General features: G+C 42.3%; 1 protein-coding gene across 1 annotated transcript in view; it reads right to left on the reverse strand.

Moving 5' to 3' along the window:
• Positions 1–970: 970 nt before the first annotated feature.
• Positions 971–18826, reverse strand: part of LOC310858421 (centromere protein I-like) — a gene marked incomplete at both ends in the record, with an annotated part of 30260 nt that continues 12404 nt past the window's right edge. Inside the window, 4 exons of the mRNA XM_083764528.1 lie at positions 971–1006; positions 13979–14173; positions 17015–17164; positions 17310–17445. Coding sequence (XP_083620654.1) covers positions 971–1006; positions 13979–14173; positions 17015–17164; positions 17310–17445 — 517 coding nt within the window. The remainder of the gene's footprint in view (positions 1007–13978; positions 14174–17014; positions 17165–17309; positions 17446–18826) is intronic.

An 18826-nucleotide genomic window follows, 5' to 3' on the forward strand; every position in this document is an offset into this window, starting at 1 on the left:
ATGAACTGTATGAGTTTATGTTTAAGAACTAACAATACATTGAAAAATACATTCTGGATTTGTCACTTACAAGCAAACAAACAAAAAAGCACTTTGCTTTCCACACTTACATCAAATAGCACAAAAAAGCTGTGTTGTACTATCCAGCAGTTAGCTCAGTGTGATGAGAGGCTGTCCTTGGGAGCCACAGGTCCAGGGTTCCAATCCCACGTTAGTCATAACTGTGACACTTTGCTTTGCACACTGATTTCCAGAAGGACAACTTTAAAGCAGCCCAGAAATTAACCATGTTTGTGTGCCTCAGTGGCCCAACGGATAAGTCAGATGATATCCGTAGTATACCTAGTAGAAGTGTGCCGGTTCAAACCCGACATAAGACATGCAGTGTTCAAATCACCAACACCTAGAGTAGGCGTCTCCCAGTGGTCTTTCTTTACTGTGACACTTTGCTTTCCACACTTACATCAAATAGCACAAAAAAGCTGTGTAGTAGTATCCATCAGTTAGCTCAGTGTGATGAGAGGCTGTCCTTGGGAGCCACAGGTCCAGGGTTCAAATCCCACATTAGTCATAACTGTGACACTTTGCTTTGCACACTGATTTCCAGAAGGACAACTTTAAAGCAGCCCAGAAATTGTTTGTGTTTGTGTGCCTCAATGGCCCAACGGATAAGTCAGATGATATCCGTAGTATACCTAGTATAAGTATAAGTGTGCCGGTTCAAACCCGACATGCGGTGTTGGTTCAAATCACCAACACCTAGAGATAAATCAGATAATATCCATAGGATGGTGCTGTTTCAAATCAGGTAGGAGGAGATTAGTGTGGTCAGGTAGGAGGAGATTAGTCGGGTCAGGTAGGATTTGAGTAGTGGCTCAGGTAGGAGGAAATTAGTGGTGTCTGGTAGGAGGAGAGTAGTGGGTCAGGTAGGAGGAGAGTGGCGGGGTCAGGTAGGAGGAGAGTAGTGGGTTCAGGTAGGAGGAGAGTAGGAGGAGTTCAGTCCGGGCTGTGTAGGAGGAGAGTAGGGTGGGCAGGCAGGGGGAGAGTAGGAAGGGGAGAGGCCAGGCAGGAGGAGAGTAGGAAGGGGAGGGGCCAGGCAGGTGGAGAGTAGGAAGGGGAGGGGGAGAGTAGGAAGGGGAGGGGCCTGGCAGGAGGAGAGTAGGAAGGGGAGGGGCCAGGCAGGAGGAGAGTAGGAAGGGGAGGGGCCAGGCAGGAGGAGAGTAGGAAGGGGAGGGGCCAGGCAGGAGGAGAGTAGGAAGGGGAGGGGCCAGGCAGGGGGAGAGTAGGAAGGGGAGGGGCCAGGCAGGGGGAGAGTAGGGAGGGGCCAGGCAGGTGGAGAGTGGGGAGGGGGAGAGTAGGAAGGGGAGGGGCCTGGCAGGAGGAGAGTAGGAAGGGGAGGGGCCAGGCAGGAGGAGAGTAGGAAGGGGATGGGCCAGGCAGGGGGAGAGTAGGAAGGGGATGGGCCAGGCAGGGGGAGAGTAGGAAGGGGAGGGGCCAGGCAGGGGGAGAGTAGGAAGGGGAGAGGCCTGGCAGGGGGAGAGTAGGAAGGGGAGGGGCCAGGCAGGGGGAGAGTAGGAAGGGGAGGGGCCAGGCAGGGGGAGAGTAGGAAGGGGAGGGGCCAGGCAGGGGGAGAGTAGGAAGGGGAGGGGCCAGGCAGGGGAGAGGCCGGGCAGGGGGAGAGTAGGAAGGGGAGGGGCCAGGCAGGGGGAGAGTAGGAAGGGCTAGGGCCCTCCTCTCCCCTTGCCTGGCCCCTCCCACTCTCCTCCTGCCAGGCCGCTACCCTTCCTACTCTCCCCCTGCCTGGCCCCTCCCCTTCCTACTCTCCCCCTGCCTGGCCCCTCCCCTTCCTACTCTCCCCCTGCCTGGCCCCTCCCCTTCCTACTCTCCCCCTGCCTGGCCCCTCCCCTTCCTACTCTCCCCCTGCCTGGCCCCTCCCCTTCCTACTCTCCCCCTGCCTGGCCCCTCCCCCTCCTACTCTCCCCCTGCCTGGCCCCTCCCCTTCCTACTCTCCCCCTGCCTGGCCCCTCCCCTTCTACTCTCCCCCTGCCTGGCCCCTCCCCTTCCTACTCTCCTCCTGCCAGGCCCCTCCCCTTCCTACTCTCCCCCTCCCCTTCCTACTCTCCACCTGCCTGGCCCTCCCCTTCCTACTCTCCTCCTGCCAGGCCCCTCCCCTTCCTACTCTCCCCCTGCCAGGCCCCTCCCCTTCCTACTCTCCCCCTGCCTGGCCCCTCCCCTTCCTACTCTCCTCCTGCCTGGCCCCTCCCCTTCCTACTCTCCTCCTACACAGCCCGGACTGAACTCCTCCTACTCTCCTCCTACCTGAACCCACTACTCTCCTCCTACCTGACCCCGCCACTCTCCTCCTACCTGACCCACTACTCTCCTCCTACCAGACACCACTAATTTCCTCCTACCTGAGCCACTACTCAAATCCTACCTGACCCGACTAATCTCCTCCTACCTGACCACACTAATCTCCTCCTACCTGATTTGAAACAGCACCATCCTATGGATATTATCTGATTTATCTCTAGGTGTTGGTGATTTGAACCAACACCGCATGTCGGGTTTGAACCGGCACACTTATACTTATACTAGGTATACTACGGATATCATCTGACTTATCCGTTGGGCCATTGAGGCACACAAACACAAACAATTTCTGGGCTGCTTTAAAGTTGTCCTTCTGGAAATCAGTGTGCAAAGCAAAGTGTCACAGTTATGACTAATGTGGGATTTGAACCCTGGACCTGTGGCTCCCAAGGACAGCCTCTCATCACACTGAGCTAACTGCTGGATACTACTACACAGCTTTTTTGTGCTATTTGATGTAAGTGTGGAAAGCAAAGTGTCACAGTAAAGAAAGATCACTGGGACACGCCTACTGTAGGTGTTGGTGATTTGAACACCTCATGTCGTATGTCAGGTTTGAACCGGCACACTTCTACTAGGTATACTACGGATATCATCTGACTTATCCGTTGGGCCACTGAGGCACACAAACATGGTGAATTTCTGGGCTGCTTTAAAGTTGTCCTTCTGGAAATCAGTGTGCAAAGCAAAGTGTCACAGTTATGACTAATGTGGGATTTGAACCCTGGACCTGTGGCTCCCAAGGACAGCCTCTCATCACACTGAGCTAACTGATGGATACTACTACACAGCTTTTTTGTGCTATTTGATGTAAGTGTGGAAAGCAAAGTGTCACAGTAAAGAAAGACCACTGGGAGACGCCTACTCTAGGTGTTGGTGATTTGAACACCGCATGTCTTATGTCGGGTTTGAACCGGCACACTTCTACTAGGTATACTACGGATATCATCTGACTTATCCGTTGGGCCACTGAGGCACACAAACATGGTTAATTTCTGGGCTGCTTTAAAGTTGTCCTTCTGGAAATCAGTGTGCAAAGCAAAGTGTCACAGTTATGACTAACGTGAGATTTGAACCCTGGACCTGTGGCTCCCAAGGACAGCCTCTCATCACACTGAGCTAACTGCTGGATACTACTACGCAGCTTTTTTGTGCTATTTGATGTAAGTGTGGAAAGCAAAGTGTCACAGTAAAGAAAGAGCGCTTGGACACGCCTAGTCTAGGTGTTGGTGATTTGAACACCGCATGTCGTATGTCGGGTTTGAACCGGCACACTTCTACTAGGTATACTACGGATATCATCTGACTTATCCATTGTGCCACTGAGGCACACAAACATGGTGAATTTCTGGGCTGCTTTAAAGTTGTCCTTCTGGAAATCAGTGTGCAAAGCAAAGTGTCACAGTTATGACTAATGTGGGATTGGAACCCTGGACCTGTGGCTCCCAAGGACAGCCTCTCATCACACTGAGCTAACTGCTGGATAGTACAACACAGCTTTTTTGTGCTATTTGATGTAAGTGTGGAAAGCAAAGTGCTTTTTTGTTTGTTTGCTTGTAAGTGACAAATCCAGAATGTATTTTTCAATGTATTGTTAGTTCTTAAACATAAACTCATACAGTTCATCCCACAGTGAGATCAGCTTGAGGGTCATACGGTTGTCTGTACCTCATTTCAACTGCCGAATCTCAGGTTTGAACCAGGAACCTTCAGATCTACAGCCTAAGGCTCTCCCAGCTGAGCTATTACGGCTTGAAAGTAACACATCCAGTATTTATTTTTACATTGACTGTTACTTGTTACTTCTTAAACAAAAAAACTCATAAAGTTTTTCACCCAGTGATATCAGCCTAAGAGTCATAGGATTTTCTGTACCTCATTTCAACTGCCAAAAGCCTGGATTGAACCAGGGACCTTTAGATCTTCAGTCTAATGCTCTACCAACTGCGCTAATTTGGCTTGTAAGTGTCACATCCAGAATATATTTTTCAATTGATTGTTAGTTCTTAAACAAATAAACTCATACAGTTTTCCCCCAGTGAGATCAGCCTGGGAGTCATACGGTTTTCTGTACCTCATTTGACCTGCTGAAAACCGGTTCCATTTGTACACTGTCAAAGTAACTAACTTAATACTATCAACATCTATCTATTCTATAGTCCCTCTACAACAGTGGTTCCCAAACCTTTTCTTGTCAAGGACCCCCACATTTACACTTTATTAACCTGTGGAACCTGAACCTGAACCTGAACCTAACCCTAACCCTAACCCTAACCCTAACCCTAACCCCAACCCCATAAGAGAAGATTGTTACAGATCTAGCAGTGATCTAGAATGATCAATTATATTAATAAAACGTCAAAAACTGAAAATGAAGAAAATGAAGTTGAAGAATCACTATAAATCTAAAACAGGTCAGAGTATTTCATCCAGTTATAAACAAGGAAGTGGTCCGGGTCTGCGACCATTTGATTGGAGGAGACAATGTAAGGAGCCCTAGGATTGGCTGAAGGCAGACCGATCTGATTGGCCAAGGAATCTGTCAATCAGAATGATTGGCACGTCAAAAAAAAGCACCTTCCTACTGAGTGTGTTGGGTTTGAACTAGCATAATTCTACAAGGTACTCTACAGATAACTTGTGATTTATCCGTTGGGCCACTGAGGCACACAAACATAGTGAATTTCTGGGCTGCTTTAAAGTTGTCCTTCTGGAAATCAGTGTGCAAAGCAAAGTGTCACAGTTATGACTAATGTGGGATTTGAACCCTTGACCTGTGGCTCCCAAGGACAGCCTCTCATCACACTGAGCTAACTGCTGGATAGTACTACACAGCTTTTTTGTGCTATTTGATGTAAGTGTGGAAAGCAAAGTGCTTTTTTGTTTGTTTGCTTGTAAGTGACAAATCCAGAATGTATTTTTCAATGTATTGTTAGTTCTTAAACATAAACTCATATAGTTCATCCCACAGTGAGATCAGCTTGAGGGTCATACGGTTGTCTGTACCTCATTTCAACTGCCGAATCTCAGGTTTGAACCAGGAACCTTCAGATCTACAGCCTAACGCTCTCCCAGCTGAGCTATTACGGCTTGAAAGTAACACATCCAGTATTTATTTTTACATTGACTGTTACTTGTTACTTCTTAAACAAAAAAACTCATAAAGTTTTTCACCCAGTGAGATCAGCCTAAGATTCATAGGACTTTCTGTACCTCATTTCAACTGCCGAAAGCCTGGATTGAACCAGGGACCTTTAGATCTTCAGTCTAATGCTCTACCAACTGCGCTAATTTGGCTTGTAAGTGTCACATCCAGAATATATTTTTCAATTGATTGTTAGTTCTTAAACAAATAAACTCATACAGTTTTCCCCCAGTGAGATCAGCCTGGGAGTCATACGGTTTTCTGTACCTCATTTGACCTGCTGAAAACCGGTTCCATTTGTACACTGTCAAAGTAACTAACTTAATACTATCAACATCTATCTATTCTATAGTCCCTCTACAACAGTGGTTCCCAAACCTTTTCTTGTCAAGGACCCCCACATTTACACTTTATTAACCTGAACCTGAACCTGAACCTAACCCTAACCCTAACCCTAACCCTAACCCTAACCCTAACCCTAACCCTAACCCTAACCCTAACCCTAACCCTAACCCCAACCCCATAAGAGAAGATTGTTACAGATCTAGCAGTGATCTAGAATGATCAATTATATTAATAAAACGTCAAAAACTGAAAATGAAGAAAATGAAGTTGAAGAATCACTATAAATCTAAAACAGGTCAGAGTATTTCATCCAGTTATAAACAAGGAAGTGGTCCGGGTCTGCGACCATTTGATTGGAGGAGACAATGTAAGGAGCCCTAGGATTGGCTGAAGGCAGACCGATCTGATTGGCCAAGGAATCTGTCAATCAGAATGATTGGCACGTCAAAAAAAAGCACCTTCCTACTGAGTGTGTTGGGTTTGAACAAGCATAATTCTACAAGGTACTCTACAGATAACTTGTGATTTATCCGTTGGGCCACTGAGGCACACAAACATGGTGAATTTCTGGGCTGCTTTAAAGTTGTCCTTCTGGAAATCAGTGTGCAAAGCAAAGTGTCACAGTTATGACTAATGTGGGATTTGAACCCTTGACCTGTGGCTCCCAAGGACAGCCTCTCATCACACTGAGCTAACTGCTGGATAGTACTACACAGCTTTTTTGTGCTATTTGATGTAAGTGTGGAAAGCAAAGTGCTTTTTTGTTTGTTTGCTTGTAAGTGACAAATCCAGAATGTATTTTTCAATGTATTGTTAGTTCTTAAACATAAACTCATACAGTTCATCCCACAGTGAGATCAGCTTGAGGGTCATACGGTTGTCTGTACCTCATTTCAACTGCCGAATCTCAGGTTTGAACCAGGAACCTTCAGATCTACAGCCTAACACTCTCCCAGCTGAGCTATTACGGCTTGAAAGTAACACATCCAGTATTTATTTTTACATTGACTGTTACTTGTTACTTCTTAAACAAAAAAACTCATGAAGTTTTTCACCCAGTGAGATCAGCCTAAGAGTCATAGGACTTTCTGTACCTCATTTCAACTGCCGAAAGCCTGGATTGAACCAGGGACCTTTAGATCTTCAGTCTAATGCTCTACCAACTGCGCTAATTTGGCTTGTAAGTGTCACATCCAGAATATATTTTTCAATTGATTAATTGTTAGTTCTTAAACAAATACACTCAGAGTTTTCCCCCAGTGAGATCAGCCTGGGAGTCATACGGTTTTCTGTACCTCATTTGACCTGCTGAAAACCGGTTCCATTTGTACACTGTCAAAGTAACTAACTTAATACTATCAACATCTATCTATTCTATAGTCCCTCTACAACAGTGGTTCCCATACCAAACCTTTTCTTGTCAAGGACCCCCACATTTACACTTTATTAACCTGTGGAACCTGAACCTAACCCTAACCCTAACCCTAACCCCATAAGAGAAGATTGTTACAGATCTAGCAGTGATCTAGAATGATCAATTATATTAATAAAACGTCAAAAACTGTGAAAATGAAGAAAATGAAGTTGAATAATCACTATAAAACTAAAACAGGTCAGAGTATTTCATCCAGTTATAAACCAAGAAAGCTTAGAGAAGGAAAAGACACCACCGTCATGGTGTCACGTGACTGGACGCCAGGGCTGCGCCATGACACCCCACCACGCCCCCATGTGCAAGAACTCGCAGCGGAAGTTCGATGAATACATTGGAGTGGATGGGAGCCCGCTGGACATCTTGTAAAGAAACATTATTTATGAACGATAGCGACCTTTGTCATATAATCGGTCCAGGAATATAATAGAAGACATATCACAGATTGTTTTCCGACTGGGTGTTTTTCGACTTGCTAACTGTTTCATTTTATTCAGAAATTTAAAGAGCACAGGGTACGTTTCTGGGCTGCATGGGCTTAGCCTGCTGGTGGCAGTATTGGGTTCACATCACAATCCTGCCTTCAAAAGCCTATATTGTTTTTAATTCATCAACATTACAAACTAAATAACGCTTTAAAAATGTTGAGAATAAAGGATTTTGCAATATTACAAGTCAGTGGTGTTTGATGAAATACTTTTTTTCACTAAAGTAAAAGTTGCCTAGCAGTATCACAATGTAATATGCTCTACAAGTGGTTAAGTTTCAGAATAAATACGCAAATTAACAGTAGCCTTGGGACCAACCCACCTAGTATAATACAACAGTAGTTTTAAGTAGTACAATACAACTTAATAGTAGTCCAGTAATAACTAATAATTGTAGTGAAAGTATAATATTTGCATGTGAAATGTAGAGGTAATTAAACGATTTAAGAGTCATGTGTCCCTCAAAATATAGTAGGCATAGGCATACCTTAAAGAAGTTAATGCTTGCTCTATCAACTCCAGACATTGCCTTATTCAGTTTCAAGTTAAATATGAATGAATGACTGGATAAATGAAATTGTACTGGTACCACGGAACGTGACGCGCACGCACGCACGCACGCATCGCGGCATGCACACAGAACAGCTGTAGGCTATAGCCTAAGCCTAAAACACAAAAGTAGACTTAAAATGGTCAGACAAACATCCTTACTGGACACTAGCGAAACTAAAAGGTTTGCTTTGGACGAATATATCTGTAACTGTTATTTGATGGAGGAGAACACCACACAGCAGCAGTAGCCTACTGGAGCCATAGCAGTCACACTCCTGTAACTTAAGTCAAGTGTGCATGGCATGCTTACCGGCTACGTGCGCTCACAGTCAGCTCAGGTATATAAACAGTTAAAGCTGTTGTTATGCAAAGTAGTGGCTATTTGAATTCGGCACGGTACTTTACACGGTGTGAAAATAGGGGGAGGTGGGCGGGTTGGTCCTAAGGCTACTGTTAATATGAAAAAAAGTATTTCATCAAACACCACTGACTTGTAATATTGCAAAATCCTTTATTCTCAACATTTTTAAAGCGTTATAGTTTGTAATGTTGATGAATTAAAAACAATATAGGCTTTTGAAGGCAGGATTGTGATGTGAACCCAATACTGCCACCAGCAGGCTAAGCCCATGCAGCCCAGAAACGTACCCTGTGCTCTTTAAATTTCTGAATAAAATGAAACAGTTAGCAAGTCGAAAAACACCCAGTCGGAAAACAATCTGTGATATGTCTTCTATTATATTCCTGGACCGATTATATGACAAAGGTCGCTATCGTTCATAAATAATGTTTCTTTACAAGATGTCCAGCGGGCTCCCATCCACTCCAATGTATTCATCGAACTTCCGCTGCGAGTTCTTGCACATGGGGGCGTGGTGGGGTGTCATGGCGCAGCCCTGGCGTCCAGTCACGTGACACCATGACGCTGGTGTCTTTTCCTTCTCTAAGCTTTCTTGTTATAAACAAGGAAGTGGTCCGGGTCTGCGACCATTTGATTGGAGGAGACAATGTAAGGAGCCCTAGGATTGGCTGAAGGCAGACCGATCTGATTGGCCAAGGAATCTGTCAATCAGAATGATTGGCACGTCAAAAACCACGACAGCGCCCTAACTCAGTTACCTATTGCTATCTGCAACAACAGTCTTCCTTTGCCTGTGAGTTAGATTTTGGCTGATATTTTTTAATCCTCCAAATCATGAAGTACACATGTATGTCTTCCAAACCCATGAACTATAGTATGTCTTTTTTTATCCTTCAAAATCATGAAAAACAACATATTATAGTAAGTCTTCCGAAACTATAAACAGTTTTCTGTAACTCATTTCAACTGCCGAAACCCAGGATTGAACTAGGGACGTTTAGATCTTCAGTCTAATGCTCTTCCAACTGAGCTATTTCGGCTTGTAAGTGACACATCCAGAATGTATTTTTCAATGAATTGTTATTTCTTAAACATAAACTCAAAGTTCATCCCTCAGTGAGATCAGCTTGAGAGTCATACGGTTGTCTGTACCTCATTTCTACTGCAGACTCACCATCTCCCGATCATGTGGCAGCGTTCTAACACACTGAGCCACTGGCTCGAGACAATTCACAATGCTTTTTTGTTTGTTTTCTTCTTCTGAAATTGGTCTTGAAAATAAATAATTATTTGGGGTTTGAACTCACCATCTCCCAAACATGTGGACAGTGTTCTAACACACTGAGCCACTGGCTCCAGACAATTAACACTGCTTTTTTGTTTGTTTGTTTGCTTGTAAGTGACAAATCCAGAATGTATTTTTCAATGTATTGTTAGTTCTTAAACATAAACTCATACAGTTCATCCCACAGTGAGATCAGTTTGAGAGTCATACGATTGTCTGTACACTGGCTAAAACGATCTTTACAAAGATAATTGTATTGTATAGTCCTAGTCCCATATGTAATTTGTCAAACATCAAATCATGCATTGGAAACACAAACAATATACGCTTAATTGTGTAGTACTTGGTAACATTTATTTTTGACACATTTCCACAGCTGTTGATTGATATGTCCAACATGGTTGGAAAACTGAAAAAGCAGTGATATATCCTGGGAGGAAATAAAGAATGGCAGAGCTTAACCTAATTATAATGCAGCTAAAACATAAAATATAATATAAGTATGAAACTAAATAATTACCTAACAAAAGAAAACAAAATACATAATGTGACAGCATCTCATTGTGAACATGTATCAGTTTGTGCATAAATTAACTGGCCATGCAGTGCATAAGGATACAAACTATACAAAAAAAATCTGTATGGCAAAATATGTAAAAAGGCTTGGATATTCATATTAACAGATATTTTCATGTTATAACAAAGACCAACAACAATCAACTTTGGCCTCATGATAAGCTCTCTGGAGTGAACGTCACGCTCAACTCTACAGGGAATTTTAGGGAAATCTAGCATTTCAATGTGGTGTTTTCTTATCGGAAATATCGCAGAACAAAATGACAGGGGATTTTCTAAATACAAGTACACTGTAACAAAAAATATTATTAAACCCCTACAGTAGGTCATATAGTATGATCTACAGTGTGTTCTGCCGATAAACCGCTACACCATGTTCAGGCATCATATTCCTGTATACCATTTGATAATTCTCCTCCCATATAGAGTAGGCCTACGGCACATACCAAGGTCTATGGCTAAACTAGCCTGGCTTCTTGGCCAGACTCATATCACACTATCTGCCGAAGGCAATTTATTTTACCACCGGCAGATTCACGTCTGGCCACTGCGAGGCTATGACTAAACACCACAGCAATAAAGCTGACAAGAACTCTCATACATGCGTACTACACAAAGAAGAGCTCCAGGTAAGAATTATACAGTAGAACACCCTTTAGAAAAACAACACTTTCTTTTTGCAAATAATAGTCATATGAACTACTCCACTTTACAACCACATATACAGTCTTGCTGTCTTTGCCATGGCAGATATGGAAGTCAAAGGTAAACTATTTTTGTTTGTTTGTTACCAGTCGTAAACATTCTTGAAAAATCTTGATGCAACAGGGATCATTAATTTTTTCTGCACACAATAGTTCAAGAAAAGCAATGTGGGCTCTATCCGTGGTGTTTTTATGCTTCTGCTTGTTTCTAAGCAATAGAAAATGATGTCAGTACAAATATAGAGTAAATATTATCTAGTTAAGTTGAAGGGAACAGTCCTTAGAAGTCATAATAACAAGCCAACAGTCACATATCAGACAAAACAAAGTTGCAGACACAACGGGTGCATACTGCTGCCGAAAAGGTGAGAGATTAAAGGGGTATTTCACCTACACGACTACATTTGAATTAGCTAATTTGAATTAGTCCCAGCCCTCAGTGTTGTTGATTCTACTACAGTTATTTTCGTCAGTCATAGGATTGAATGTTTTGTTTTTGATTTAATTAACACCTGTCACAGTAGTGAGACATACACATACAGTATTATTACTATACCGGTAGCATCCGGTATCCCACATGGTTTCCCATGTGGGAGACCCAGTTTCAAATCCAGGAGTTAACATGTGGGGTTTATCTCGAATCAGGTTTCCCATATTGAACACCCTATTGACTACAATCAGAGGGCTCTGCCCAGCACAGGTTATGGATCAGTAAAGAGGTAAAAGTCATTGTCACCACATGTCCTTTCCTTTCAACCAGCGGTTGATCAGAAGAAGGAAAAAGTATGTGAATACTATACTATTGCTAAATAAATTTCTTTTTTTTTGCAAGTCTCACATGTACCATGTATATTTTATAAAGAGACTGCTTTAAGTACTGGTAGAAAATACATTTCTCCCGACAGAAAAACACAGGTAGTAGCACTAAATGAGAGAGCGCCATAATGCAATCAAAGTATATAGGCACGATATACCATAAGAAACAATGCAAGTTACAATTTAACAAACAATGTTAGGTAGAACTAAAGAAAAGAAAAACAAACAAAACTATTAAATTTTAGACTTTTCCATACTCTAAACTGAAGAAAATATACAATAGCCAGTGGGCTTTTAGACAGATATGTTCAGATTTTGCTTTCTATTCAGGGCTTCTGTCAGTGTCCTATGCGATCACTAACGAGGCACACTTTTAGAGAAGTCACTCTACAAATAAGACTGTCCAATTAATAAATAAATATTGCTTCAAAAAATATCACACCTACAAAAGGTAAAAAAATATGTAGAAAAAGTTCACTGCAGAAAAATTACAATAGATTTTTGTTCTAACATTGTACAGTCCAATGTACAAGCCATATGATCTGGTCAAATAAGTGATTATGCGTGCACACGTGCACGCGCAGACGCACACACGCGCACACACGTTCATGATATCCGCTAATATGATATCCGGCTACCATCTTTATAGAGATTAACTAAGCCAAAACTATAAAGCTGAACCATGACTACACCACGACTTCAAAAATAAGCTGTGAAACCAGGAATTCAGCGACAATCACATGACCACTGCTCAACCGTGAAGAGGTGCCAAACATATCTGTCTGAAAGTAAGTATAATACACAAAGTTAGACCAAAACATTGTAAACTCCCTCTCTCCCTCAAGTTTGTTCTAGAGTACAGTTGCCACTGAGATAATGGTTTAAGTATGTGTGTTGTATTCACAGCGAGTACAAACAAGTGATGCAGATAATTTGTTGTTGCGATGCAGCACCATACAGATGGGCATCTGTTGACTTCACAAAACATAATGAACCATACTACAGAACATCTTATAGACCAGCAAAGAACAGCACATTTGTGTAAAGTGAACACATTATAGGCACAATAATAATCACAAAGTACCAAAAAATGGCATGTTTAGAAGCATTTAATTCATCTTAGACATTAACAGGACACAAGATCCAGACAGACATGACAAATGGGCACTTTTTTAAATAGGACCACCATCTGATGCTGATCTTCCTTTTCCAGCAGCAGTGGGGTCATCACTCGTGACACACTTGATCATGCTTGTCGCAAACTCCTTAAGGCCCTCAAAGTTGGCATACAGATACTCCTTGTACCAATTCCACTCTTTGGGAGACTGACACGCACGCACCACACACACACACACACACACACACACACACACACACACGATTATTGAGTGTGTGAGATTTAAAGACACAACAAGTCATACAACTTAAATGACAAAGTTAAAACTTGCATCACTGCAACTACAGGAAAATATGTTAGAAAAGGTGAAAATGATACCATACCTTTATGGAATTGAGGTCTGTGTCTCTGCTCTCTGGCCAGTGCTGATAAAGAAACATAAATATTCATGGTCAGCCCTCTCCAGTAAAAATCTCAGCAGAACATTGCTGGTTGCTGCAGTCTAACCAAAAAAAAGGTATGTGTATTATTAAACATGATAAGAACTCAAGTCTCATCCAGCTCCCATGCATGAATAATAAAAAGTGCTTCTTTATTAATAGTTCTTCAATGAAAGGGTTTATTACCCAAGCTGGAGGGAGTGGCTTTCAAGGAAAACATTTTTGCGATACACTGCTGTGACCCCAATTTGGTTAACCGGTCTCTTGACTGCAACGCACCAGACAGGATCATTATGCAAATTCTTTCACGCGTGATGTGACAAACATAAACCAAAGCATCCAACCTGGCGATGAAAGTGGATGGCGTAAATCAAGAATGCCGGATGGTGGCTTAGGTCAAAATCTGGCACTTTGCCTATGGACAGCTGTTCTTGTGGTATCGGCAAGTCCACAGGCAGTTGAATGTTCCACAGGCAGTTGAACATGCATTGGGCATAGTAGTTGAACTCCTGCCACGTCTGACGGCTGAGGTGAACGTCCTGTTTAAAAAAAAGAAAAGGAGTGAGAAAGGGAGGAGGAAAGCAGCGTGAGGGAACAGACAGAGAAGGTTCTAATTAAACCACTCAAGTTAGTGTGTCTATGAATTTCACCAAGGTCAAATAACGCTGGAATTTACATGGCGTTTACTGGGCTCATCTTTCTTCATAAGAAGTGCTGACATTTTCATTTGAGCGGCATCTACTTAAGCTAATATCTATCCATCAATCATTTATTAACGGCATGTCTAGATCAGTACAAAATGAACTACGATAGGCAGTTTGGAGGGTTTTACATTTACAAACCAGTATCTCTCTCACTCACACACACAAACACTCAGTTGGTGTAGACTTTGACTACCTAGAAATGTGCTATAGATATTGGATGTATTATTAAAGCCAACTATGCCAATATAACAAGCAGCATTTTGATTATGTGACAGAAGTCCTAATACAGTTCTCTCTGATTAAAAAGGTTTTATACAGTTCTTTCCTATTAAAATGGTTTTATTCAGCCTTCCTTAAACTATGCATGTTTATGTAGAAATTAAGTTACACAGAAAGAAAATAAGTTATGACCTTTGTCTGTCGCTCTTGTTCCTTGGCTGCAGTCATGTTCATCTTGTACCTGAAGAAACCAAGTGCATTTATTATCAACAAAGAGCAATACAACATATTTTCTCTGTTAGGCATATTAAACTCTAGATTTTACAGGCCTTTCCTCCACTCACTAACCATATTCAGGCACACAACATTGTCAGAACGACCATAAAATACAGTAAGTTTCAGCACTAGCACATGTACTAGCACAAGCACATGTGCTTGTGCTAGTCTTGTTCTGATAAATGTCATGTAAATGTTTACAATCTATGCAAAATAGTTTTACCAAGGTTACACCATAAATACTGCTCTTATTCAGCATATATTAAAGTGCAGTGCTTCTTGGACTCTCATCATCATAAATCATAAATGTCAGATGAGGAAGTTTGACAGCCATTTCTGATTTCAAATCCTTTTCAGCATCAAATATGCATGCATAAGTGGTATTTAACAAGCAGTGTTTCGTGCACAATATGGAACCAACAGGCTCTGGAATCAACATTGAACCTGTGTGTGTGGCCTGAATTGTGCATATTTCTATTGATTCGCCCAAATCAATACATGCGAGTGATTCCCGCACACATTTACAGTGATGTTATTAACATAATTATGAATATAAATGTGAATGCAGGAACAACTGGACGAAGTGTCACGTTAATTCCAGAAGGCTGTGGCCCTGGCTAGATCATCGTTATGAGTGTATGACGAGCAGTTTTCAGTGTGAAATTTAAAGTGTTGAAATTAACATATTTTAACCCATTGATGCCTCAGGACGAATCTGGGAACGCCTTCTATGGCCTGACCTAAGGTTTCTGAAAACCTTCTAATTCTGATGATTTTTTTTAATTATAAATAGTTATGTTGCTACATGTATAGCAATAGCTGATGAGACACAGAGAGCGGCATCAAGGGTAGAACAACGTATACATTGCACCACGGCGGCGGTGGCTCAGGGGTAGAGCGCCTGGATGGTAACCGTAAGGTTGCCAGTTCGAACCCGGGCTCCCCCAGAGTTACTGTCGAAGTGTCCTTGAGCAAGACACTGAACCCCTAATTGCTCCCGATGTGCTAGTTGGTGCCTTGCATGGTTTCCGCTGCCATCGGTGTATGAATGTGTGTGTGAATGGGTGAATGTAATGCACAATCTCTGTAAAGCGCCTTGGATAAAGGCGCTATATAAATGCACCATTTACCATTTACCACCAGGCATCAATGGGTTAAAGGGGAACCGCTCCGGAAAACCACCAGACCCAGAAAGCACTGGTGCAAAAACAATGACAATAACATTGTTAAAACCCTGGTTCCTGAAGCCCGATTTATACTTTGTTGCAACAGAGCATAAAATCAGACAGATAATGAAAGTAAATGGCACAAATTAAAGTAACAGTGCCAATGCTCTGGATCCTAAGCAGATGACAGCAATGTTACCGATGGTGAAGAATCAGCCAAAAGACAAGATTTAGCCTAACTGGGTGTCTGGGTCACAATTATATCCATGGCAAGTGAGCAAAGACTGATGATCTCATGTGAGCATTTTATTTTTGTATAACATTAGGTGAATATGAAGCAGAGTGGAGGAGACTGCAAGTAAAGTAAAGCGTGGAAAGCCACCATGAAAAAGAAAATTACATCAGTCTGTGTACACTTGCCATCAGGAACGTTGTAAAATATACATTAAAATATAGTTAATTAAATTCCTGATGCCAACCAAGGGAGTAAAAACTGCTGTCGTGTGAGCAGTTTGCAGGGCTTAAAGCCAAAATGATTTTTGCAATTGCACCGATATCATTAAATGACCCCTATGAAATCCTCAGGACTGAAATCCATCCCCAGGACTGAGAACTTTAAGCCCTGAGTTTGATTATCATATATATTATCTAATGTGCAGACTATATTTTCTTATGTTTCAACAAAGTTGTACATGAAGCAGAGGATGAAGAGTACAAGATTAAAGCATGAAGACAAAAGAGTGCCACCATAAGAACCACTAGGTAAAAGTAGAAAGAGGCATAGTTAGAAACCCTGAGTTGGAGTAGAGCAACGCAAAGCAATGCAATCAGAGGTAATAATAAGGCAACGTATGACCTTAAGTTAAGCTCACAAGTAATACCTCTTCTCACCCCAAAGTGGATGAATCCATCCCCATTTGAAGCACAAGGCGGGAATTCCCCATTAAAAAAAATCTTTTCAGACCTGTGTGGGTTAATTCCCAATTTTTGAAAAATGCTTTTCAGGCCTGCCTACATGTGTGGTGACAGCAGGTCCTGACCTGTACATGATGTGGGCCATTTTGTCCACGCTGATGGGGTCTGTACAAAGCAGGGCTGGATAGAAAACCCCTTTTGGGGGCATTACCACCAGGGGGAGCCCATACTTCATAAAGATGTCACACACCTAGAAGAGAAGAAAATGTTCAGGATTCATGCATGTACATAAAAAGATGTTACCATAAAAACCAATCACACTGAAGCTGTTTTTATAGGCATGGTTTTACAGAATTATGTAGAAGCATCGTACTGAGTAGAGAACAATCAGTTACCATCTCATAGAAGTCCAGGGAAATGCTGAGGAGCAGGGCATGACAGTGCTCAAGCTGCAGTCCCAATGAGCACAGGCGGCCCACAAAGTTAAGCACCTCCATCACAGAATTCTTGAATGCTGACAACGTCATGTTCCTTTGGAAGAGAGCAGAATGGATAGTCAGATTTTCTGTTTATTAAAGAGCTGGAGAGACCCGTTACTGAACAAACATATAGCAATGATTACCATCAGAATATAGTGCCTTAACCTTAAAAAAAATAAAAAGTTTTGTTTTAAGCAAAACGTGAAGGTAATAGCCTGCCCTAAATGGTATTGTTGAAGAGGCTTGTGCTCAAACTACCAATGAAGTGCCAATTTTGGGAGAAAGTTAACCATTATGTCAATAATAAAAGTATTTTCACAGCATTGCACCCACTGCCGCACTCATTTTTCTTTCTTTAGGTGCAGTGACATGGTCTTTTTTTGGATTAACCATCTCAAGAAAGTCTTTGCCAGATGAATTTCATACCACACTGAAATGAATGCAATTCCACAGCTTCCTCAATAACCAAACAAACTGTATAAATGGTCAGTAAAAGTATAATGTTAAGTAGCTAGCATACTGTGAATCATAGTCAGGCTAAACATGCCAAACCACCAGTAGAGTCATTTAAGGAGAGCACAGCTGTGCAATTTCCACTTCTCATGCCTGAGCTGTTGTGCCACTGGCAGCCGGGGGCATGTTTGTAAATGTGAGAATGAATACAAAATCTTTTTGTGTCCTTGGTTACGGGTTCGGTATTATCAGATTACTCATACTGTTGAGCAGAGGCGAATACTTCTTATAACTGTCATGGGTGCCTCCCCTCCCACCGCATCGGGGAGAAAAAAAAACATAAACACAGTGGTACGATTTCAGTTCACAACAAACATGTAGCATTAATTGTGGTGGTCGCTTATTCACGTACCACCATATTCGCATTTGAATGCCTGTTCTGTAAAAGGGGACAGGCAGCGCCCACCCCCCAGTGGCCCCCACCCCTGTAAAGGTGTGACTACGTGACAAAACGACAGTCATGGGGGAGGGGAAGCTCAGGGGTGCATATTTACTTGCGCAAGCAGAGCGCGCAAGTAATGTTTTCGCCCGGTCTCTTCCGCCGTGACAGCTGTCCCGCCATTCGATGTTTATGCAGAAAAACATCAAATCTGTGCCCGTTTTGCTGGGACCAAATGATCACAAATGACCATATTTCTTACGTCATCATTTAGAGCTAGTCATACGTATACTATATACATAATCAGTCAAAATAAAATAGAAAATTGTGCCTGATCTGCTGCGACCAGAGTACGTGGTGTGTATATGTATGACTAGCTCTTAATGATGACGTAAGAAATATGGTCATTTGTGGTCATTTGGTCCCAGCAAACCAGGCATAGATTTGCAGTTTTCTTGCATAAACATCAAATGGCGGGACAGCTGTCACAGTTTTTGGCGCAAAGTAACCACAGTATACCGCTAATCAACATACAACTACA

This window comes from Protomyctophum parallelum, assembly GCF_964188405.1.
Source record: "Protomyctophum parallelum genome assembly, chromosome: 5".
NCBI lineage: Eukaryota > Metazoa > Chordata > Actinopteri > Myctophiformes > Myctophidae > Protomyctophum > Protomyctophum parallelum.